The sequence below is a fragment of the Bos grunniens genome, chromosome 9 (assembly GCF_055505025.1).
Source record: "Bos grunniens cultivar Pamir isolate PY7600 chromosome 9, Bosgru_T2T1.0, whole genome shotgun sequence".
In the NCBI taxonomy this organism is placed as follows: domain Eukaryota; kingdom Metazoa; phylum Chordata; class Mammalia; order Artiodactyla; family Bovidae; genus Bos; species Bos grunniens.
Window position 1 is genome coordinate 51,227,215 of NC_141173.1, and position 24,416 is coordinate 51,251,630.

Below are 24,416 nucleotides of genomic sequence, written 5' to 3' on the forward strand. Positions count from 1 at the left end.
TCATAAAAATTATTAAATAATTCTACTTAGGATCTAAATATAGACCATATGTGTAATTCATTGATAAATCTTTTAAAATTCTTGGATTCTTCCTTTATTTCATTTCAGAAGTTCCCCATTTTGGTTTGCTTGTTCACTAAGAATTTCCCACCATATGTACTTTGCTGATTGTATCTTTGAGGTGCTACTTAACATGTTCTTTTCTCTGTATTTCTATATATTGGTAATGGAATGCAAAAGCTTGATCAGGTTCGGGCTCAATTTTTCTTTTTTTCTTTATAAACTACTGTATAAAGTATGGATATTTTCCCTCAGGAGGCATATAATGGCTGGTTGTCTCTTCCTTTATTTAGCAGCCATCGAGGATGTGTATTGTTAAGTATTAGCGTAGGCTGCATTATTTAGTAAGACAGCCGCTAGCCACGTGTGGCTACTGAACACTCAAAATGTGGCTAGTCTGAATTGAAATGTGCTATATATGTTGAATTTTAATACTCGGTACAAAAGAATGTAAGATATCAAATTTGTTTATAATGATTATATGTTTATAATGATTTTTTAGATACCTAGGAGTAAATACAAATATTAAGATTAATTTCACCTCTTTTATCTCTTTTTAAATGTAAGCAAATTAAAAATCACATAATGGCTTGCATCATAATTCTTTTGGACAGTGTTGCCATAAGACATAAGGAAAATGTCAGATCCAGTTCCATTTTCTCTGCTTTTTATTCCTGCTCTCAGAGCAACTTATAGTCATTTCTTTGCTGTTGTGTTACTTCCACATTTTCAAGTAACATGCTTATCGCATTTATTGAGCACTTACTTACTATGTAACAAGTATATTCTAAGCTCTCTACCTTATGAAGTCATTTAATTCTCAGGCAGTCTTTTCAGAGATGTTCTTGTCCTCAGGAACAGAAAGTTAAATAATTTACCTAATCACAAGTCAAGAGATTGGATTTAGTTCAGTTCAGGTCCTCACTCGTGTCCAACTCTTTGCGACCCCATGGACTGCAGCATGCTAGGCCTCCCTGTCCATCGCCACTTCCAGAGTTTACTCAAACTCATGTCCCCAAAAATTGAGTAGGTGATGCCATCCAGCCATCTCATCCTCTGTCGTCCCCTTCTCTCGCCTTCAGTCTTTCCTAGCATCAGGGCCTTTTCCAGTGAGTCACTTCTTCAAATCAGGTGGCCAAATACTGGAGTTTCAGCTTCATCATCAATCCTTCCAGTGAATATTCAGGACTGATTTCCTTTAGGATGGACTGGTTGGATCTCCTTGCAGTCCAAGGGACATTGAAGAGTCTTCTCCAACACCACAGTTCAAAAGCATCAGTTCTTCAGCACTCAGCTTTCTTTGTAGTCCAACTCTCACATCCATGCATGACTACTGGAAAAACCATAGCTTTGACTAGACGGACCTTTGCTGTCAAAGTAATGTCTCTGCTTATTAATATGCTGTCTAGGTTGGTCATAACTTTCCTCCCAAGGAGTAAGCATCTTTTAATTTCATGGCTGCAGTCACCATCTGTGGTGATTGTGGAGCCCCAAAAGTTAAGTGTGTAACTGTTTTTATTGTTTTCCCATCTATTTGCCATGAAGTGATGGGACCAGATGCCATGATCCTAGTTTTCTGAATGTTGAGTTTTAAGCCAACTTTTTCACACTCCTCTTTCACTTTCATCAAGGAGCTCTTTAGTTCTTCTTTGCTTTCTGCCATAAGGGTGGTATCATCTGCATATCTGAGGTTATTGATATTTCTCCCAGCGAGCTTGGATTAGATTTTTATTAAAATTTGGGCAGTGGACTCCAAGGCCCAGGCTCTTAAACACTTCACTTTACTGCCTGCTCTGCTTACCCTCCAGTTTCTTTTAATTTTTTTCAGTTGTAAATATCATTGCAACTTCCTACTATTGAAGATTTAATTTTTCCTGCATACCTCCTATTCTCCATTCCAACTCCCATCTACCCCACCACCACCCTGCCTGGGACTTCTACTCCCATCATCCTCCCAGGTAAACTGCATAAATGTTGTTAAACTTATATTCAGTATATATTAAGTATACACAGATAATTTTGTGTTCTGTAGTATTTCCTTTCTATTTGAATATTTTTTGCCTTCTGGGAGTAGGGGTTTTAACTAAAAGCCTGGTATGTTTATGCAGACTCTTTACCCTGACGTATTTACCTATTCCTTGTTGGGTCAAGTAGTTCAACTGCAGTTCACTCTCTATAGTTTTTCTTCTCTGTGAGCTTGTGGCTCTTAATATCCTCACTTTGTTAATATATATGCCCTAGTAATATTTGTTTATATAATTTGCTTAAAGGCAGCAAGGATTTGAAGAGTCATGATCTGGGGAGAAGGAAAGCTGAGGAGGATGAGCCAACATTGAAAAGTGTATCTGTGTGTGTGTGTATTACATGTATTTTCCATCTTTTCTAGTTCTTGTAGGGAGTTTGCTCTGCTAGAAACTAGACTGATGTGTCAGAAATAGAAGTTCAAGGTGATAACATCACATCTCTACCCCCAGATTCTCCAATAGCTTAATAAATTATTTAGGACAAAAACCAGGTCTTTACAGTTTACTTTCCAGGCCTTGCATGTTCTGAGTGACTATATAAATGAGACTAAAAACAGATGGGTCTGAAGAGACAGATGGAAGAAAGCACAAAGTTGTTTTACCACTCACCAGTATATGAACAAGTATAAGACCTAACATTCTAAAGGAATATACTCATGCTAGTGGGAATCATTTGCATTTAAACTTTCTTCTAATATTTTCATTATTTTTAATTGAGATATAATTACAGATAGTTACAGTTTAAAAATGTTTGCTTCAGTGAGTTTTGGCAAATGATTATATCTGTGTCCCAGCACCTCAATCAAGATAGAAAGTGCTTCCATCACCCTAGAAATTTTCCTCCTTGTTTTTCTAGTTAATCTCTTATCCTCAATGGAGGCAACCACTGTTCTGATTACTATCTCTATAGATCATATTACCTTTTTAGATTCCAAATTGTATCACTACCATGTTGGTCATAGTGCCATAAGTCTTTGCATATTGTTAATATATTTTCATTGTTCATATTTCACCTAGTTTTCATCCCAGATTCTTGGTATTTTAAGGTTAAGTCTGTTTGGTAATCTACTGGTCTAGCTCATAGCCTCTTTGATGAAGAGTATAGAAGCTATGCTGAACACCTGGTCACACATTATGATTAAGTAATACAAGTAACCGGGTATTTTGGAATATACTTAAAGCTCAACATTCAGAAAACGAAGATCATGGCATCTGGTCCCATCACTTCATGGGAAATAGATGGGGAAACAGTGTCAGACTTTATTTTTTTGGTCTCCAAAATCACGGCAGATGGTGACTGCAGCCATGAAATTAAAAGACGCTTACTCCTTGGAAGGAAAGTTATGACCAACCTAGAAAGCATATTCAAAAGCAGAGACATTACTTTGCCAACAAAGGTCCGTCTCATCAAGGCAATGGTTTTTCCAGTGGTCGTGTATGGATGTGAGAGTTGGACTGTGAAGAAAGCTGAGCACCAAACAATTGATGCTTTTGAACTGTGGTGTTGGAGAAGACTCTTGAGAGTCCCTTGGACTGCAAGGAGACCCAACCAGTCCATTCTGAAGGAGATCAGCCCTGGGATTTCTTTGGAAGGAATGATGCTAAAGCTGAAACTCCAGTACTTTGGCCACCTCATGAGAAGAGTTGACTCACTGGAAAAGACTCTGATGCTGGGAGGGATTGGGGGCAGGAGGAGAAGGGGACGACAGAGGGTGAGATGGCTGGATGGCATCATTGACTCAATGGACGTGAGTCTGAGTGAACTCCAGGAGTTGGTGATGGACAGGGAGGCCTGGCGTGCTGTGATTCATGGGGTCACAAAGAGTTGGACACGACTGAGCGACTGAACTGATTGAATACTACTAAAATATTTAAAAATTAATTTTAGAATCCCTTTACTTTAGAAGCCTTTATGTTTACATGGTGAGTCACATACATTACCTTAATCATCATTAGCCTTTGGAAATAGGCTGGGGGAGGTGGTATTCCCCATTTATAGGTGAGAAAAAGATTCAACAAAAAATAATTGACATATACAAACTCCCTTTCCCATTAACCAGTGGTTCCAGGGCTACATTTTTATTCTTTTGCCTATTCCACTATTCTGGGCTGCATGTACACAAGGAAAGGGTCAGCTTATATTCCAAAAATCAATTTCCTTGTTTCTTCTCTGAAAGTTCATAGGTTGCCCATTCCTTCCATCCTCCAGCATAGTGTTGAGCACTAAAAACATACATCAAATAATTAGTGCTGTAACCATTTTTCCTGCTTTACAGCACAAGGTTCACAGGAACTTTAGAGATAAGATGACTTTAGAGATTTAGCAGTGCATTGACTTTTCACCATAATATTTACACTTGAAGCATATTTAAAGGATCATAGAATGAAAAGTACAGCCAGTCGATAATAATCTGTACTCTATACTTCTGTTAATATAGTAAGTATAAAATTCTTCAGTAGACCAATAAAAATATGCCTATGAAACACTGCAGTACATATCCTAAACCCATTTTTATCCTTAAGCTACTTACTTGTTAAAGCCCAGAGATATTGCTGTGACCATAGCCACCTTGCTTCTCACTCCAGCTAAACAAGAAAACACTAGACTGTCAGATTTGGATGGCTTTACTTCTTTGTACTTCTCTTTGAAGTCCTTTGGGTTCATCTGTAGAGCTTCACCTACATCATCCACTGAAAGAAAATGTTAAGAATTTCATTTAAATTTTAGATACAGTCAATTAGTGGATGTATGTTTTCCTAACAAATCAGGTTAAAACACATCACTTACATGGTATATTGACAGACCCAGGGATTTTTCCAGACTCATAAATTTCCCATGGCTCTCTAACATCAATTAACATAATTTTTTTAGACTTCAGGAGGTTTTTAAGTTCCTTATAAGTGACACCTTCACAAATAGCAGTACAAAAATTGAGGCAGCTTCTTTTTATTGACTTCAAACCTGGAAAGAATAAAATTAGCTATCTTCAAAATGACACTGTTATTAATATCTGGAAAGAGTAAGTCAAAGGAGTTTTCCTCATGTTCAAGTCAGCTCACCATATCAATCTTTTGACTTCTTATATAAAGTTTCATTTTCATAGTGGAAAGAACAGGGGTTTTAGAGTCAGATAAATCAAGGTTCAAATCCTGGCCTGCCCATTTAGCTCTGTGACCCTGGGCAGATTACTTAAACTCTCTGGGAGAGTAAAATCAAATAATATTATTTAACTTTTAGAGTTGCTGTGAGGTTTAAATAATCTATACAGTACACAATAATCTCTCTCCACCTTTCCTTCATGATTTATGCACATTGTTCCTTCTGAAGGGAACACCTTTCTCTCTCGTCTCTACCAGGCACTCTAAGCCTCCTTTACAACCCTGTTAAATGTCACTTACCACTTCCCCTTTGATCAAACACTTCCACTTCTATGTATCCATTCCCGTAAAATACTTATACACAAAGAAGGGTGTACATATACAAAAAGAAGCGTGTACAATGATAATTTTTGAAGAACTTTTAATAATAGCAAAGAAATTGGAAACTAAAATATCCATCAATAAGGGACTAGCTTTAGGGTAATTCATAGTTATGGGATATATGCAGTGGTTAAAAGAGTTTTATGTACTGCCATGAATACCTAAGCTTCTGAATACCTAAGTGAGAAAAAAAATTACAGAAGAGTAAGTGCAGAAGATCACACTATATATTAAATATTCCCCAGTGGCTCAGCTGGTAAAGAACCTGCCTGCCAATGCAGGACATGCAAGAGACACATGATCCCTGGGTTGGGAAGATTCCTGGAGAAGGAAATGGCCACCCACTCCAGTATTCTTGTGTAGAAAATTCCATGGACAGAGGAGACTAGTGAGTTACAGTCCATGGTGTCACAAAAAGTCAGGCATAACTGAGTGTGCACACACACAGATTTGTTGTTTAGTTGCTAAGTCATATCCGAGTCTTGTGACCCCGTTGACTGTAGCCCACCAGGCTACTCAGTCCGTGGGATTTCCCAGGCAAGAATACCCAGATTAACATTTCCTACTCTGGGGGATCTTCCAGACCCAGGGATTTAACCCTTATCTCTTGCTTGGCAGGCAGATTTTTTTTACTGCTGAGCCACCTGGGAAGCACATACATTTATATAGGTATACTCCTATCTGGGGAGAGTATATAAAGGAGTGTGCTTTATTTGTTTTAATATAATTTTTGCTTTATTGTTTAATGAATATAATCATGTATTACAAGTATTTTTTAAAAAATGAAACAGGCACCTTTTCTCTAACACCTCCAACTCCATCCTTTCCAATGCAGTCTCACTTGACTGGGTTGTGTATGGTGATGGTTTATTTGTGTCTGTCTTACCCCCAAATGGGCTTCCCTGGTGGCTCAGATGGTAAAGAATTTTCCTGCAATGCTAGAGACCTAGGTTTAATCCCTGGGTTGGGAAGATCCCCTGGACAAGGGAAAGGTACCTACTCCAGTATTCTGGCCTGGAGAATTCCATGGACCCATGGGGTCACAGAGTCAGACATGACTGAGCTACTTTCACCTTCACCCCCAACTGGTGAAGTAAACTGTATCCCAGAAGGATGTCTGTCAGATTAGGAGCTCAATAAATGATTGCAGACTAAAGGTAAAACCAAATAACAGAATTTGTATGAATGACACATCTTCAACTACACAGGCTGTACCGAGTTATCAGGGAATAACTGGGGCGGGGAAGTGTTACACTGGCGCCCCTATATCTTTATCCACAAAAGTTGTTGCTAAAGGAGAGGCAGCATATTAAACAGAGATAAGGGACAGGAGGTCTGCTCTGAGTTCTAGACCACCTCTTCCACTAACCACCTTCGCTTCTCTGGCTTCTGTTCGGCCAGTTGTGGTACTATTACAGGCCGAACGAGGTATCTGGGTTTGATCAACCCGTGAGTGCTGCTCTCTAGTGGGTCACAAGTAAAACTCGCAAGACGGCTTCTCATTGCCACTCTCCATGGCAGGAACTGGCCACTCGGCTCATTTCCCTGAGTCGCGAATTGACCTTCATTGCTCAAGTCAAGCACCAAAGCTTTCTAACTGTTCCCACGAGAGCCCCCTGAAGTCATGTTTACCTCTCTGCGTCTGCCGAGAGCAACCCCAGACCCCAGTAGCCCGGAATCTGAAGAAACAAGGACTCTAAGTGGGTGTTACATTCCCAGGGCTCAAGTGTACTGGGTCTGACTTTTAACTGGAAGCCTTAAAGAAGCAAACACGGTCACGAACGCCATCCTTTCCCAGGGGCTCGTGGTTAGGCGTCCTCCCTTTCCTCGGGGACCACTGAACTCACCCCAGAGCACAGCCTCCGCAGACCCGAAGATCGTCCGGCAAGTACTCCAGGGCAGCAGGCGCTGCAGCACCATCGCTGCTAACCACTTCGTTCTCCTGCTCCTTCACTTCCGGCCGCGCGGCGAGCGGTGCCGGGCTCTCGAGCGCCCTCCAACTAGGCGCTGGCCGAACCCGGTAGTGCCACTAGGAGTAATCGCGAACAGAAACGTGCCCTGTTTTAAAATTTAAAATATTAATGGGAAAGAAACTGAGGGTTGGGAAGAAACTGAGGTATGGGCTTTTTTTTTTTTTAATTTTAATTATTTTTTTTTTAAGGAGAGGCAAAGTTTAAAAGTGAAAAGAAAATAGAAGGCAATATTTAAAGGTATAAAGTAAGAAATTCCTCCGGTTTACTTCAAAACAAGGATTCTTATGTATTGGATTAAAGCAAACTTTAATACATGGACACTTTGCTAAGAATCACTCTTAACTCCCATAGCTGACTCCAACTGATGTCAGTATTAAGATAATCTCACCTTTCCCTCACTCATGATGATAGTTGACTATATTTGATGATAACATGAATGTGTTGGATGGTTGGATGGCATCACCGACTTGATGGACATTGGTTTGAGCAAACTCTGGGAGTTGGTGATGGCCCGGGAAGCCTGGTGTGCTGCAGTCCTTGGGACTGCAAAGAGTAGGACAAGACTGAGTGACTGAACTGAACTAAGTGTGTTAGTTTGCAATTGCTAATGTAACAATTATCAAATTTATTGACTAAACACAATTTTATTATGTACAGTTTTATAGGTCAGAAGTCACTTGGTGAAAATTAAGGTGTCAGCAAGTCTGTGGTCCTTCTGAAGGTCCTTCTGAAGGTCTGAAGGTGTCAGCAAATCTGAAGGTCCTTCTGAAGGGGAGCATTTCTGTACTTAACTTTTACATCTACTGAAGGTTGCCTGAATTCCTTGGCTATTTTTCCCTTTCTCCATCTTCAAAGCCAGCAGTTTGTCATCTTCACATCTCTCTCTGACTCTGATCTCTGCTTTTGTTGTCACGTCCACTTCTCCTAACCTTTTTGCCTCTCTTTCACAAGGAACTTTGATTACAGTGAGACCATTGGGATAATCTTAATCATATGTGCAAAATCTTTTTGCCGTGTAAGCTAATATAATAATAGGTTCTTGGAATTAGAACACATTGTATGTAGTTGTGGGGAGAGCATATTAAGCCTGTTAGATAAAGTTTATTACCTTGTTTTAAATTTGTTTTCAACTTGGTTTATTACCTTATTTTTATTCTCAATTTTGTTTCCCAAGGATAATGAAAGCCATATTAACTGCAAATTGATTCACAGTGAAAATTTTAAAAATAAGCTTCCAACTGGCATTATTAAAGTATGAATCCAATGAATAATTTCATGAAGGGTGTAGTTTTAAATTATTCAGTTTTAATACTTTAATAATAAAACCACTTCAGATTTCTATACCAATGACATCACTTACAATTATGTTTTTTCCAAGTCATTTGGAGTTTAACCGTAGTCTCTGTGAAATCTACTTTGTGGACTGACTTTGAACTAAGATATCATTAAATACTGTAGATTCAAGTACTCTCTGTAGGATCCCCATCATAAACCACAAGTAGAATGGACACAGATATGAAAACGATGTACTTCAATGAGTCACATTTAATCTAATTTATACTTTTGCAAGAGCATTTATTACTAAACAATTCTTTTTCAAGTGTTCATGGCTATTTATTTGAGAAATATTTTTCTGTGTTTTTTTTATTTTTTTCCTGAAGAGATGAATTTGTCCTTCTGTAACCAGCAGAGTGCCAAACTTAGTTTATTTAAGAGGCTTAGAGCAAAAAGATCTTGTCAAACAGAAGTACTGATCATTGCTCCTTGAATAAATGTCCCAAGTTCTTCGTTCAGAGTTAGTTTGAGGGAAGAAAGTAAGGCTTAAAGTGGGATGCAAGGGAGAGAAATCACGTAACTTTTCTGGGAGAGGTCTACTAGTGCTGAGTTGATATCAATCATTCATTCTCAAACAACTCATTCTATTTTTTGCCACAATGCAGGTGAAAGACAATTGGAAAGGAGGGGATTCTTAAGAGACTTAGCACTTTTTCCATTTCTTTCTAAATCCACATCAAGCCCCCACATTTTAGATAATTCAATGAAGAATTAGGAAATTTATTGCCTTTCATGCAACATTTTTTTCAAGAGTTTCTGTCAAAACTTCTTTTGATGCAGCATTTTCACTGCCAATCACTTATTGAAAATACCTGCACAAGTACTCACAGATAAATGTACACCAAGAGGGGGCTGATTGGGAAAAAAAGATGCATCCAGTGGAATTTTAAACAACCAGTAAAAAGAATAAGGTTAGTATGGTGATAAGTTCAAAATATATAATCAAGTGAAAAAGAAAAATCAAGTTGTAGAATAGAAGGTAGACCGTAATCTAACCTGACCATGATCTCTTTTAACAAATGGTAATCATATAAAAATGTAGTACAAATGCATATCATGTGCAAAGACAATTCCTGAAACTATACACAAGAAACAGCAAATAGAGGAGAGGAAATGTTACCTCTGAGGAAGAGAATGGGAATGTGGAAAGGCAGAAAAGATGAAGAACGTTATACCAAACTCTCATGTATTACTTTTATAATAAAGAATGTACCTCTTAAAACACATGATAAAAGCTTAATATATGTATAGCCTATAGCTTAGCAAAGTACTCCATACATTTCCAGACAACAATGATGGTAATATTAAGATATTTAACATTATTTGAAATGTATATACAGCTGACCTTAAGCACACTTATGTTTCTGTTTGATGTTTTGTCATAATGTCTTTTTTTTTTTCCATAATGTCTTGACAATAGCAATAAAAGTATACTTACTAGGTATTATTTAAAAATAATTTCCCTCCTTTGAAGCATCCATCGAATAATAAATTTCACTTTAACTGAAAAGATAAATAATTTGAAGAACATCAGAAACAAAATCTGTTAGACAATTTCCCTTAACTCATGTAAATTTTGAAATGGAAATTGCAGTCTCTGGAGATTTGGGTATATCTGCTGGAAATCAAAATAACTTTGGAAATTCATCATTTTCAAGAAAAATTTAAGTATTGTATCATGATTTGCATAATTCATAAGTTTCTTTTTATGAGAGAGAACTTAAAATTTCATATTCTGATTCAGTCCCCTCCTTTTTTCCTGGTAAATGGGATTCCAGTACATGATATATTTAAAAAACTCCTTTGATTATAGTGTCCTTTATTTATTTATTTTTAATTTTGGCTGTGCTGAGTCTTTGTTGCTGTGGCTTTTCTCTTGCAGTGAGCCAGGGCTACTCTTTAGTTGGGGTTAGTGGGTTTCTCATTGAGGTGTCTTCTCTTGCTGCCAAGCAGGGGCTCTAGGGCACATCGGGTTCTGGTTCAAGCTGCTCCTGGTTAAAAAGCACAGGTTCAATAGTTGTGGTTAGTTGTGGTTAGTTCAAGGTGCTTAGTTGCTCTGTGGCACGTTGGAGCTTCTCTGATCAGGGATAGAACCAATATCTCTTTTATTGGCAGGCAGATTCTTTACCACTGAGCTATCAGGGAAGCCCCTATAATGCAATTTAGTATTCAAATTATTTAGATTTGCTCATTTTCATGTCCTTTTTTCCTCCATGTTCTGTTTCCAATCCAATGTTAAATCATTTATGAAGCAGACATTTTTTACTTTAAAATTACAACACAACCTGGGCTTATTTGTGGAGTATTTTCTTTTTCCCTAGGGGAATACATGATTCCCTACCCTAATACATGATTATGTACCCCAATACTTAGCACAATGACTCACATATTTGTATTCAGTTGTATTTGTTGAATGAATGGTTTCCATACACAGAATGCCAAAGTCTAATAACTTCCTTTGCCAAGTTCTCTATGTGTAAATAATTGTAAATAATTTAAACTATTTCTTAAGAAATGAACCAAAGTTTTTAAAAGAGAAAATCAGTTTTGGGGGGGGTTTATTTGTAGTAACTTTTAACTCGTAATCCAAGACTCTCTCCATAAGCCCACATCTGTCCCTTGTCTCAAGAACTGCTAAAGATTACGAATCTAAAGACATTACGAAATGTCTCGTAGCATTTATCCATAACTAGGGTGGATGTTTGCTATATCATTCAAACAAAATATTTTTCAACCAACTACTTTTACTAAACATATGCAAAGTGCAAACACTTTGAATAATCGAGCTTCAAAGAGGTTTAGGTATAGGTCAGGAAATTTTCAAATAAAAAAGAACGGCAGGTAAAGCAACAATAATGAAAAAAGGCAAGAAAACGTATGATGTCAGATGTGACTTAACAGCACGGAAGTCGGAGGCAGTCTGGGCAGGGTGTCCAGCCACAAGTGGGACTTAAACCCCACTCCGAGAACTCGGGAGGTGGGCAAACTCCAAGCTCTATCGGGATCCAATTAGGAGTCTATTTAGGTTACCCTAAGATTAGCTGGGGTCTACCTACTCCTGTGTAAGTACGGGAAGCAGTTGCGACTGCAGCCAGCAGAGCCGGGTGTCCACGCCCACCTCCGGGTAAGCCGCCACGCGAGGGGCGGTCCCAACTTGTCCGGACATTGGGGCGGGCACACGAGGCCCTGCCCCTGCCGACGGGAGGGGCAGCTGCGCAGGCGCAGTCTGATGGGGTTGTGGACGCGGCTGCTCGGCCTGTCAGGGTGAGTTGCGGGTCCGGTGCTGGATTGCCTCATTTTGTCCAACTTCGTTTATGTAACCCTGGCCCTTTGTGGCTTGAAGGGCTTGGGAGAGAACCCTCTCCCCGCCTTTCTCGGTCCTTGGGGGCTCCAGGCGGTCACCGAGGGCCATGAAAGAGTGGCGGAACCGGCAGGGTGTCGGGGCGGCAGCGGGAGGAGCCGGGGAGGCGGGACGGGGCCGCCTCACCTTGACCTAGCGGGGCGGCGACCCAGCAACCTTCCGGCCGCCCTTCCGCGTTCAGCCTCGCGGCGCATTTTCTTTTCGGGAATTTGGGATGTTTTTGTTAGAGACCAGAGAAAGCGTGTCTTACCAAGGTCTTCTGGAAGCATCGTGTAGTATTAGGAACCCTGGAGATGGACTGCCTGGGTCCAGATCACCATCCACCACTTACTGGCTCTTGGCCTGTGCAAATCACCTAACGCCTGGCTGTCTTTCTTCAAGTGTAAAATGGGGGAAATAATAGCAACCTACCTCATAAAGTGATTGGTGGTTGGGAGAATGAAGTGGGTTAATATCATTGAAGTCCTTAGAACCGAGTGTGATGCACGAAAAAGTGAGTGCTGGTCATCTTTTTGAGCCTGGTACCCTTTTAAACCTCTGAAAGAATTTTTGTCCCTTTCTTCTCTCCCCTCGCACCCTTGCAGAAAATAATGGCCCAAGAGTAGGAAAATAATTTTTTTTTTCTTTCTTGAGAATATGGGCTTCTACATGCATGGCCTTAAAAAAAAAAAAAAAAAACAACTTATAAACAGTTTAGTTGCACATCCTACATTATGGACAGATATTAGGGTAATGCAGAAGTTGGAAGTTGGAAAGTTTTATTAGGAAACCACCTGAGAAAAATGGCCATAATTTATTTGTGCTGAAAAGACTTAACATAGCAGGCCTGAGACTGCTGTCCTTAAAAAGGTCTGCTTGCAAGGTTAGCCCTTGCTTGGCTTGCCTGGGAACAATATGGTTTATTCTGTAAGACATGGTTTATCCAGAAGTTACTAGGCCCATAAAAATCCTGCACCCGTGAGTGTGTAATGGGCTTCTGTGAGCAGAAACGTTGCACAGACATTACTTATTGGGGGAAGGATGTAGGGTATTTGACCAGTCTTGGGAGGGAGAGAATGGTAAGGAAGCCTGCATTTGGATTGCTCTAGACTTCACCTGTGTGTTTTTCATTATGCTAGTCTGTGTGTTCACACTACATTGCTGCAATAAACGTTAGCCGTGAGTACACCTCTATGCTAGGTCTTGTGAGTCCTTGCAGTAAATCTCCACATGTGAGAGTGATCTCGAACTCCCCAGACACATTATTGATGATATGCAATATGTGAAGCTCTAATAATTGGAATTTTTTGTAATAATTGGACTTTAATTTTGTCTCTTTTTACGTGAACGGGGAATTGAAAAAGAAAGCTATACAGATGAGTGACTGCTTAATAGTAGGTTACTGTCCAAAATGACTCTATTTTTAGACATATTGCATGTGTCAGAAAAATCACTGGAAATTGACTACATTGCCACATTTGAGTCAGTGTTTTTGAGAAAAGGCATAAGTCTTTTATAGATTCTAAGTATCTGGTTCTTTTGGTTCCTCTGCCAGGATTAGCTATGTATTAATGCTCGTCTTTATCAAGAGTTTACCTGTGTGTGCACATGTTAGTTGCTCAGTCATGTCTGACTCTGCAATCCCAAGGACAGTAGTCTGCCAGACTCCTCTGTCCGTGGGATTCTCCAGGCAGAAATACTGGAGTGGGTTGCCATTTCCTTCTCCAGGAGATCTTCCCCACTCAGGGATTGAACCTGGGTCTCTTAAATTGCAGGCAGATTCTTTACCATCTGAGCCACCATTGGAAGTTTCAAGTTTAGCTGTGTGGGGGGGTGTAAAAATATGACCAGTTTCTTATGGACCATATTTCTTGGATGCTCTTAGTCATGCCCATCTCTTTTTCAGGACATCAAGTTACAATAGTTGTAACAATAATTACAATGGTAAGTGTGTAAGTTTAAGGGTGGAAATATCTGATTTGCAATCTCTTTTGTGTCCTTTCTGTCAGTAAAGTAGAAGACCAGATGATATTTGAAAGAGTAGGGAGAGGAGTTGGAGATTGGGAGAGTGAAAACAATTTCAGATTGCTGTGTAATAAGTTGACCAGAAGTTGTAGTAGATAATGGGATGTCTTGATCTGTTTGCAGTTGTGGTTGTTAATTTAGTAGACCCAGTCGCCTTTCGTACAAGACTTTTTCTCCAGCCTCTTTGGATACTGTCATGGAGAACGTGGTTAATTGGCTCATCTAGGATTGAGATTGTTAGTGGGGTGACATAGTAGCCATTAGGCTGTGTACACATATTCTGTTCTTGCTAGGTACATGATAAGGTTGTATTCTTTGTACACCTGCCCTTACCCTCACCCCTCCCTTTCCCCACGATGTCTATTTGAAATTAAATGTGGCTATATGACTTGCCCGTAAAACATAAGCAGACTTGCACCATTTGCAAGTAAAGCTTGAAGAACCAGCGCTAGATTTTCTGCTTCTCTTTCTCCCTTCCCTGCTAAGGGCTTGTTGAGATGTAGCCTCTTCTCAACCTGGGCATTAAAAGAGAATAGGAGTGGCTGATCAAGCAAGCTGGCAGAATTTGAAGTTGTGGTCAGAGAATGGAATACTTGAATTAGTGATTTTGTGAGGTTGAAATGTAGCCATAAGTTAATGAAGTAGTCTGGAGGGTGAAGGCAGAAAGAAATGAAGTGGTCAGAAACTTGGAGGCCTTCTTCATCTCTGTAACCTTGAAGGCATTAATTTATTGCAGTGTTGTTCAATAGTGATGACCCTTGGGCCTAAGGAAATGGCTTTTAAAATGGTAAACTCAAAAGCTTCCTTATGTGGAACTTGGTACAACTAAATCAGGATTCAGAATTTATTATTGAATTGAGTGATTGTTCTACCTTGATCAACCAAAGCATATACACAACCACAAAAATTACAGTATAGCTTAGCCAGGTAGCACCATGATATTAGGTAGGATTTAGGATATGTGTGTGCTTAGTTGCTCAGTTTTGTCCAACTCTGCGATCCCCGTGGACTGTAGCCCTCCAGACGCCCTCTGTCCTTGGGGATTCTCCAGGCAAGAATACTGGAGTGGGTTGCTGTGCCCTCCTGCAGGGGATCTTCCCAATCCAGGGATTGAACCCAGGTCTCTAGCATTGCAGGTGGATTCCCATCAGGGAAGCCCATGAATACTGGAGTGGGTAGCCTCTTCCTTCTCCAGGGGAACTTCCTGACCCAAGAATCGAACTGGGGTCTCTTGCATTGCAGACAGATTCTTTACCAGCTGAGCTACCAGGGATATAGTGGTTTTTAAAAAATGCATTAACTTCTACCTAAAACCTTTAGAATTAACTTTGAATTTTTATGAAATATAAGAGATTTCTTAAAAATATATTTAGAGGTAAATAACAGCATGAACAAAAAATTAAATTCTGTGTGAGACATTATACAACTTTGCTGTTGAAAGTGTGGTCTGTGGACCCCAGCAGTGGCTTCCTGCTGGGAACTTTTTAGACAGGCAGACTCTCAGGTCCTGTGCTAGACTTGAATCAAAATCCACACTTTGAGAGGCTCTCCAATGTGACTCATATGCACTGTCCTGATCTCTTAAAAAAGCCAGGGTCTTAGGGAGGTGAAACACTATTCTCCCATTTCTTGCAGGAAGAACAGCTGTCGATTTAAGATACTGCTGTAACCAATTGAATCATTATTCAAAAAAGCAGACGTTTTGGGTTAGCTGAAGAAATTAGAATATGATAAGATATGATATTAGGGAATTACTCTTAATTTTCTTAGAAATAATGATGTGACTGTATAGGAGAATCTCCTTAAGGAATATATGTTGTCTGCAACTTCTAAATAGTTCAGCAAAAAAGGATGTACTCACATACATGTGTAGATATATGTCTATATAAACATTGATATTTAGATAAAACAGATATGGCAGAATGTTCCAGATGTGGACTCTAGATAGTCTATGGTGTTCGTTATACTGCTGTTTCAACTTGTGTGATAGTTTTAAATTTTTCATAACTAAAAAATGGGGAAAAAACACACAAAAAAGGCAAGAGCTTAAAAAGTGGGAAATGTATTTCTCTCTCTGTAGTCCACTGGGTCGTACAGTGCAGGAAGGGTGTCTGTACTGTGCTTGGCACTTGGCATCCATCCCTGGCTTGTTGAGGCTTTTCCAGCTCCCACTGTTTCCTAGCTGGTGAAAAAAGAGAAAGGGCGAGGCGAGCACAGGAGTCAGAGGTGGCATAAAGTTTATTTTTTTTTAATTCACCTGGACATCATACATATAGGGAACTGTTGGTTAAAGTCAGATGTAATGTGGCCTTTGTGTGTTGGTATAATAAAAATTTCTTTAGTTTCAGCTGATGTTTCCCTCTTTCTCCTCTGTTAATTTACGAGGCTCGTTAAACTTGAAGTCATTTTAATATGCATTAAGTCAAATACATACAATTTTTAATTTTGAGGATTAATGTGTATTTCCCCCCAACCCCCAATCTTTTCAGTAAATAACAGATGCGGGTGAAAGAGCCATCCAAAGCTTCACCTGAGAAAGCTAAGAGAAGTAAAAGGCCTCCTATACCTCACGATGAAGACTCGTCAGATGACGTTGCTGGTAAGTTATGATGTCTCGCATCCTGAACAGTGTTTCAGAGGACGAATCATATGTGCTTTTAATGAATAAATCCTTTGCTCTTTATTTTAGCCATTTTCTGCATTACTTCAAAATCAGCTTGTCGATTTCCAAAATACCCTGTTGGCATTTTTGCTGAGATTTTGTTTATTTTATAAAGTAACTTAGAACTGGCATCTTCTCTTGTTGTTTCTCATGACTATTAGAACCGAGCCCTCAAGCCCGTGAGGTTGGTTGATGACCTTGAGGGGCTTCCTGGTTTGTCTTTCTCTTTAGCCTCATGCCTTGGGTTTTAGCCTCTGAGGATTTTCCTTACTGACTTTACCAGTTCAGTTCTCCATTTAAAAAAGATGTTTTTAATCTGTTATTTCCATTTTGAGTGTTTTTAACTTGGACAGTGTTTCAGGACAGATTGTTGAATTGAGGGAGTCTGAACTATGTCTTTAAATATTTGTTCTGTTAATACGGTGTTCTTCAGGGGTTTGATTATTCTTATAACTCTTTTGCCTATCTACCCTAGTTACCGTATTTTCTTAAAGCCTCTAAAACTCCTGTTTTCCTTTTCTTTTTGTCTGCTGTTCATTTTTATTTTTTTTTAGTGTGTTCAGCAGTGTCTCTTTCATCTTCTTTTTGGTTTTACCTTCATTTTATTTATTTTTCCTGAACTCTCTGGTCCCTTCCCTTTGTGTTGCCACTTGAGCCTCAAGTGTTCACTTTTTTGTGTGTGTTTTCCTCTCATGGCAGTGATAGTGCTGCCATTTTTGCTTTTCCTTCCTTCCTTTTTCTTACTATCTTAGCACACAAGCTTTGATTTTCTTTGTTTTTTTGTTTTTTTTTTTTATTTTCTTTGATTACCTATTCTTTCATGTAGAGTTGCCTTTCTTGGGCCAGTTTGGTTTAGAATATTTGTGTAAGAAGGAGGGCCAGAGCACTGTTGAGACCTAACTGTTGAGTTTGAGCCCAGTTAGCCTTTACTTCTTTCCAACTACCAGGATTATTCAGTCCTGGGCTTTTTCAGAACCCAAATTCTCTCGCTTCTTTCCAACTGCCGTAGGAATAAGGCTGTTCTCTGCCGTTATGGCTTGCTTTCTTATTTTCACTTAGTGAATGAGAAATCCCCTTCTTTCATTTCTTCTGAAAACAAAATTGGATAAAGGGGAGCTCCTGCCACTGTTGTTGCAGCACAGAGATGTAGGTTTTGTTGTGTAAGCGCAAAGCACGCGTGGTTCTCTGAATCCACTGCTGCGGTGTTCTCTGCACTTCCTTCTGTGCGCACTCCTGTTTGATCTCCACTGCTTTGAGGTGGAAGTCTTCCCATTTAATTTGTGACTTTGGGCTTCAGCTATGTCCTGGTTGCTCTGAGAATGAAGTTTGCATTTCTGCTTTCTGTTCTTTTTGCCCTTGGATAGTTTTGGGGAGGAGAAAGGGGAAGTGTTGATTTTATGTCACCATTCGCACGCTGGAAGCCCTCCTTGTAAAATTTTTATTAATATTTTTAAAATGTGAAGATTTTGATTATTGCTTTTGATTTATGAATGTGAAACAACTATTTGCTTTTAATACATTTTTATATTTTTATTCAGGAATCTCTAGAGGACCTGTTTGTCAAATGAAAATTTGACAATTATATGATTAAACAAATTGCAGGAAACTGAGGAAATTTACTTATTAATGTAGAAGGATATTTTTCACATTTCCCCTCCTCACAGAAGGTAGTAAATACTGTTTAAACACTTATAGGAAAACCTCAGACTTTTAAATTTGTTTATACTTATAAAAAGTATATACAGTTGAGATATTTAAAAGCTAGTAAGTTTAATTGAAGAACCTGGAACCTTTTTATCTTGCATTCACTTATCTCTGAATTCATTAACAATTTCAGTTTTGTATGTCTGAATTGTAGAGTCAGAGACGGTTAAGTTGTACCTTGGCTACATTTTATGCTAGAGATGATTCAAAAGGAGTGTGGAATGATTTTTCCCTTAGAATTTTAAAATATAAAAACTCAAAAAGTGATGACTTTTGGTAAACCATTTCTAGTTCTTGTGTGGTCATTTTTTATCAGTCTTTGTCTAAACAGAGAGAGATGCATTTTTTCAATGGCATGCATCTTTGCTGTTCAACCAAAGGACTTCAGAATTACTTCTTTTATGCCAATTCTTACAACTTGCTCTTGGTGTAAAATTAGAAGTTTTAATCTTTTATCAGATTTACATTTTACTTTTGTTGAAATTATGTATTTTAATTTGTCACATTCTTTGTCTTCAGAATGAAATGGAAGTAATATTTAGTCTCATTAACCAGTAGATAAAAAGGAATGCTTTATGTTCAGAAAGGAAAGTAGAGAAAATTGAAATGTACATACTCCTGTTTCCCTCTTCAAGGTATTCAGTCTCTGCCTTTGTTGTTTGATTTTGGCAGATAGCTGTAGGTTTGGTATTTTGGACATTTGAGGTGGAGAAATTGAAGAGTTCAGTTATTTAGGAAAAATGGAAGTGTACTGAGCCCTTGGGAGACAAATATGGTTATTTGAAGAATTAAGAACATATTTGCTCATTTTGGCCTTTTGTCTCCACACAGTGCACATAGTTGGAATCTGTTATAAAGGACAATTAATGGCCATGCAAAATATATTCGTTATTCGGGAATATTCATTGAGAAGAATTCTTGTTCCTGCAAACTATGCCGTTGTTTGTTCCTCTCTTTTCTTTCTTTCAGCAGTGGTGAAAATAGTATCACAGCAGGGCTAGCCCATGGGAAAAATTTTTACTTGTGTATCTTAGTGGAAAGAAAATATGTTCAAAATGCTTGAGGCATAGTAGCTGCTCAATAAATAATCTTCTTAATTTATTTATTAAACTTTAATTTTTGAACTAATTTTAGATTCACAGGAAGGTACAAAACATATGCAAGGAGGCCCCATTCACTCTTCATCCAATCTCTTCTGATATAATATCTTGTATTTCTATCGCACAGCATCAAAACCGGGAAACTGAAATGGGTACAGTGCTTAGAGCTAATTCAGGTTTCACCAGTTGTACATACATGTGTATGTATGTGTGTGTATAGCTTAATAACACGTATAGCTTTCTATAACCAGCAGTGTCAAGATACTTGACTACACTCTGGCCACTCCGAGTTCTGCTTATGTATAGCCACACCACTGCTCTCCATCGAAAGTCCCTGGCAACTGCTAATGTGTTCTCCAACTCTATAATTATGTTATTTCACAGATGTTTTATAAATGGAATCATTTGTATTCTTTTAAGTTATTTTGTCTTTTGAATCTTTGTGCTTTTTAGTTAATAGTATTTTAATATTGTTGACTTTTGCTTGCTGATGTTCAAATTTTGTTTTGCCTCTTTCAGTAGGTTTCACTTGCCAACATATAAGTCATGCTGTCAGTGTGCACCATGTAAAAAAAGCAATAGCTGAGAACCTGTGGTCAGTTTGCTTGGAATGTGTAAAAGAAAGAAGATTCTGTGATGGACAGCCAGTACTTCCTCCTGATATCTGGTTGTGCCTCAAGTGTGGTTTTCAGGTGAGAAAAGTCTCTTTTCTGTGACAGTTTGTCTTAAATATTTTCCTTAATTGCTCGCTGTGAGTTGGACTGTTGGTAGTGCTTAGAATTTAAGATAAATTTATTCTGTGTTTAGATAGAACTCTCCAAGGCCAAGCTTAGAAATGTTTAAGGTAAAGTAAAATGTACATTGTGTTCAGAAAGTTATAGTGCATGGTTTATAAGTATTTTGAAAGGGAATCCAACCTACTTGCAGTATTCTCATATGTGGACCCTCCTTTACCTATTTGTATTTACTTAGGAAATGGATCCAAGCCTTTTTAAGAAATCTTTTGGGATTCATTTTCTTTTCTACGAGAAGTGGTTTTTCTTTTTTTTTTTTTGCAGAGTATCTTCTCTTAAGAGCTTAGACGCAACTGATATTATTAACAAGGGAATTTTTAAAGAAAATTAAAAGTATATATGTATATTTTTCAATAAGAGTTATCTTTATTATCTCATATAGAAAGCCAGAAGTAGGGTCACTCTTGAGTCAGTTACTTCAGTGGAAAAAACATTAAAAACTGAGATGTCTTCCATTTTTCTGCTGTGCTATCCTATTCCACGGTTTCAGGATAGTCAAAGATGTTTCATGCATTATGTATCATACAGCAATCCCCAAAGGTCAGAAGGAGGGCAAAAAGTACATCCCTTCCCATATGTAAAACTTTCTCAGAAACATACATTAGACTGCCCCTCATGGCACATTGACAGAAATTGAATCTCATTTCTTTACTTACCTGGTGATGGGAGTTACTGTGATTGGTCTGAGTCTCAGTAGTTTTCAGTGGAGTTGGGTGAGGTGTGTAGAGTATTAGAAGTGTGTGTACAGGGGACGGGCACTGCTGCCCTGTGAAGATGCTCAGTGTTCCACTGTGCATCAGAGAAATGGTATGGAAATTAACTTGGCTCATGCCTGTTTTTACTGTATGACAAGAAGTAAATTAAATTAGCCTCTCTGCAAGAAGTTGAGTTTAATGAGAATCTAAATTGCTTTCTGAAACTTTTTTAAAAAGTTTAAAACAAAACTCCCCCCCCTGCCAAATTTCAGCCATTTGTTTTTTTTTTAATCTTTTAATTCCTGTGGGGTTCATTAGTTCTGTATCAGTTAACATTCTCATTTACAAAGACCAGTTTACATTCAGTTCAGTTCAGTTCAGTCGCTCAGTTGTGTCCGACTCTTTGCGACCCCATGAATCGCAGCACGCCAGGCCTCCCTGTCCATCACCAACTCCTGGAGTTCGCCCAGACTCACGTCCACTGAGTCAGTGATGCCATCCAGCCATCTCATCCTCCGTCGTCCCCTTCTCCTCCTGCCCCCAATCCCTCCCAGCATCAGAGTCTTTTCCAATGAGTCAACTCTTCGCATGAGGTGGCCAAAGTACTGGAGTTTCAGCTTTAGCATCATTCCTTCCAAAGAAATCCCAGGGCTGATCTCCTTCAGAATGGACTGGTTGAATCTCCTTGCAGTCCAGGGGACTCTCAAGAGTCTTCTCCAACACCACAGTTCAAAAGCATCAATTCTTCGGCACTCAGCCTTCTTCACAGTCCAGCTCATATCCATACATGACCACAGGAAAAACCATAGCCTTGACTAGGTGAACCTTTGTTGGCAAAGTAATGTCTCTGCTTTTGAATATGCTATCTAGGTTGGTCATAACTTTCCTTCCAAGGAATAAGCGTCTTTTAATTTCATGGCTGCAGTCACCATCTGCAGTGATTTTGGAGCCCAAAAAAATAAAGTCTGACACTGTTTCCACTGTTTCCCCATCTATTTCCCATGAAGTGATGGGACAGGATGCCATGATCTTCGTTTTCTGAATGTTGAGCTTTAAGCCAACTTTTTCACTCTCCACTTTCACTTTCGTATCTGACATATCAAGAGTGTGCTGCGTGCTGCTGCATGCTCAGTCCTGTCCAACTGTTCGTGACCCCACGGACTGTAGCCTGCCACGCTCTTTTGTCTGTGGGAGTTCCCAGGTGAGAATACTGGAGTGGGTTGCCATTTAAGGATAATTTAGGTTTTGATTAATTTGAAATGAACTTGTATGGAAGTCATACAAAGAGTGTTCTATTTATCTTTAGGGATGTGGTAAAAACTCAGAAGGCCAGCATTCATTGAAGCATTTCAAGAGTTGGAGAGCAGAGCTTCACTGTATTATAATTAATCTGAGCACATGGATCATATGGTAAGTTAGATTTGGTTAGTACTTGTGTCTACTATAAAAAATATCTGAGTTTTATAAGGTAATATATCTAAAGCTATTATATCAGCTTGTGCTTTTAAGCCTGAACACAATCTGTAAAATAAGAAAATTAACATCCATGAATATAAAATTTAAGTAAGAAAGAAATTTAGTCATACCTCTAGTTTTCTTTAACATTTTCTCTGTACATTAAAGAAAAATTCTTGCTAGTTGATTTTGCTAAATTAGAATTCCAGAGGAGGAAAGTATCAGTTCTTCAATAGTCAACTGGTTTGGTAATTCTCTACAGGGGATAGCCTAAGCATATATGGTTTGTGAAAACTTAAGGATCTCTCAGTTTCAGTACTGTTGTCATTTGGGTTGATAATTCTTCATTGTGAAGGGGCCTGTCTCATGAGAGGACAGAGTTAGCCCTGGCCTCTAACCACTGGGTGCCAAGAGTAGCTCTGCCAGTTGTGATAATCAAAACTGTCTCACAGCTTTGCCAAATGTCCCCAGGGGTGTGGGTGGGGCAGAATTGCTCCTGTTCGAGAGTCACTTGACATACCCACATCAGCTTCTCCCTTGTCTCTTTCATGTCCAGTTTGTTCCTGCCTGTACCTGAAAGTATATAAATCTGTTCATTTCTCTCTCGAGCCATTGCATCTACCCTGATCTCCGGCTATTCCTGATGCCATCCAATCTGCCATTACACAGAGTGATGTTTTTAAAATGTAAATCGGATCATGGCAACCCTTGCTTAAAAACCTCTCATGGCACTCCATTACACTTAGGATAAGTGACCCCAACTCTTAAATTTGAATACTAAGGCTCTGTATGAACTGTCCCCGGTTATGTCTGTAGATGTATCTCATTGCTCTTGCCTCACCCTAAGTATTTCCCTTACCCCTTAATTTAAAGACAAAAGTGGATAAATACTAACTTTATTTCTTGATGTGCAAAACTACTGAACATGTTTTCATAATATTTGCTTAAATTTATTTCTTTTTAGGTGTTATGAGTGTGATGAAAAATTATCAACACATTGTAATAAGAAGGTTTTGGCTCAGATAGTTGATTTTCTCCAGAAACATGTTTCTAAAACACAAACAAGTAAGTTCACAGCAGTTGCTAAAGAAATTTGTATTAAGGTATAATATTTTATAATTCTTATAAAGAAATGATACATTTATAAAGAGTACTTTGAGTTTTAGTGTGACCTCTCAGTATGAGTGCTGTGAATTCTTAGGTAGCGATTTTGTGATGTTATCTTACATAACTAATAATGAGAAGATGGAAAGGATAAGTTACTGGATTGTGGGCTTTGGAGTCAGATGGTGCTGAATTTGAATTTCGGTTCCACCTAAATAATTTAATTATCTATGTGACTTTAACTTCTTATTTATATGATACTTCTATCAAGTGGGATTGTTGTAACGCTTAGACATGTTCTCTAAAGATTAGGAAGTAATGTGTATAAAAATACTTACATAAACCTTGACACATATTTATGAAATGACGTCTGTTATTTGTTATCATTGTAATGCCATCCTGACATTCACTACCTGGAGTTAGGCTAACCTGCCAGATTAAGGGCTCAGTTCCCAAAAGATTGCCCTCACATCAGACACCATTCTCAGGCTAGGAGTTCTCAGGCCCCCTGCATTTCTGACCAACTGGCTATCAGGGTGCCCACTATCTTCTTAGTTCAATAATTTATTGGAATGACCCAGAACATAGGAAAGTGCTATACTTAAAATTATAGTTTCAATATAGCAGCAACAACAAAAAAAAACACAAATCAGGACCCGCCAAAA

General features: G+C 38.7%; 2 protein-coding genes and 1 long non-coding RNA gene across 16 annotated transcripts in view; 1 reads left to right on the forward strand and 2 right to left on the reverse strand.

The window, feature by feature from the left end:
* Window positions 1-7,508, reverse strand: part of LOC147365945 (thiosulfate sulfurtransferase/rhodanese-like domain-containing protein 3) — a 27,457-nt gene extending 19,949 nt beyond the window's left edge. For 2 of the 6 annotated variants that reach the window (XR_015133077.1, XM_086317604.1), the window contains exons 1-3: window positions 7,412-7,508; window positions 4,873-5,046; window positions 4,616-4,775 (exon numbers count right to left, since the gene is read on the reverse strand). Coding sequence is in view for 4 of the 6 variants with exons in the window: in XM_086317604.1 (XP_086173730.1) it covers window positions 4,616-4,775; window positions 4,873-5,046; window positions 7,412-7,484 (407 nt within the window). In the remaining 2 variants the exon portion in view is untranslated. Of the gene's footprint in view, window positions 1-4,129; window positions 4,308-4,615; window positions 4,776-4,872; window positions 5,047-7,411 lie in introns of those variants that run through there. The other 4 variants (XR_015133078.1, XM_086317606.1, XM_086317603.1 and 1 more) reach the window with 3 other exon arrangements.
* Window positions 7,509-10,674: 3,166 nt separating this feature from the next.
* LOC147365946 (uncharacterized) lies at window positions 10,675-11,384 on the reverse strand. Its single transcript, XR_015133079.1, has 2 exons — window positions 11,259-11,384; window positions 10,675-10,863 (listed from the first exon to the last, which is right to left on the reverse strand). It is a non-coding gene; the product is annotated as an uncharacterized LOC147365946 (long non-coding RNA).
* Window positions 11,385-12,017: 633 nt separating this feature from the next.
* The window catches only part of USP45 (ubiquitin specific peptidase 45), a 58,929-nt gene continuing 46,530 nt past the window's right edge, over window positions 12,018-24,416 (forward strand). For 4 of the 9 annotated variants that reach the window (XR_015133063.1, XR_015133065.1, XM_086317585.1 and 1 more), the window contains exons 1-5: window positions 12,018-12,136; window positions 16,727-16,836; window positions 20,223-20,395; window positions 22,499-22,602; window positions 23,612-23,712. Coding sequence is in view for 4 of the 9 variants with exons in the window: in XM_086317585.1 (XP_086173711.1) it covers window positions 16,737-16,836; window positions 20,223-20,395; window positions 22,499-22,602; window positions 23,612-23,712 (478 nt within the window). In the remaining 5 variants the exon portion in view is untranslated. Of the gene's footprint in view, window positions 12,137-14,117; window positions 14,157-16,726; window positions 16,837-20,222; window positions 20,396-22,498; window positions 22,603-23,611; window positions 23,713-24,416 lie in introns of those variants that run through there. The other 5 variants (XR_015133064.1, XR_015133067.1, XM_086317586.1 and 2 more) reach the window with 3 other exon arrangements.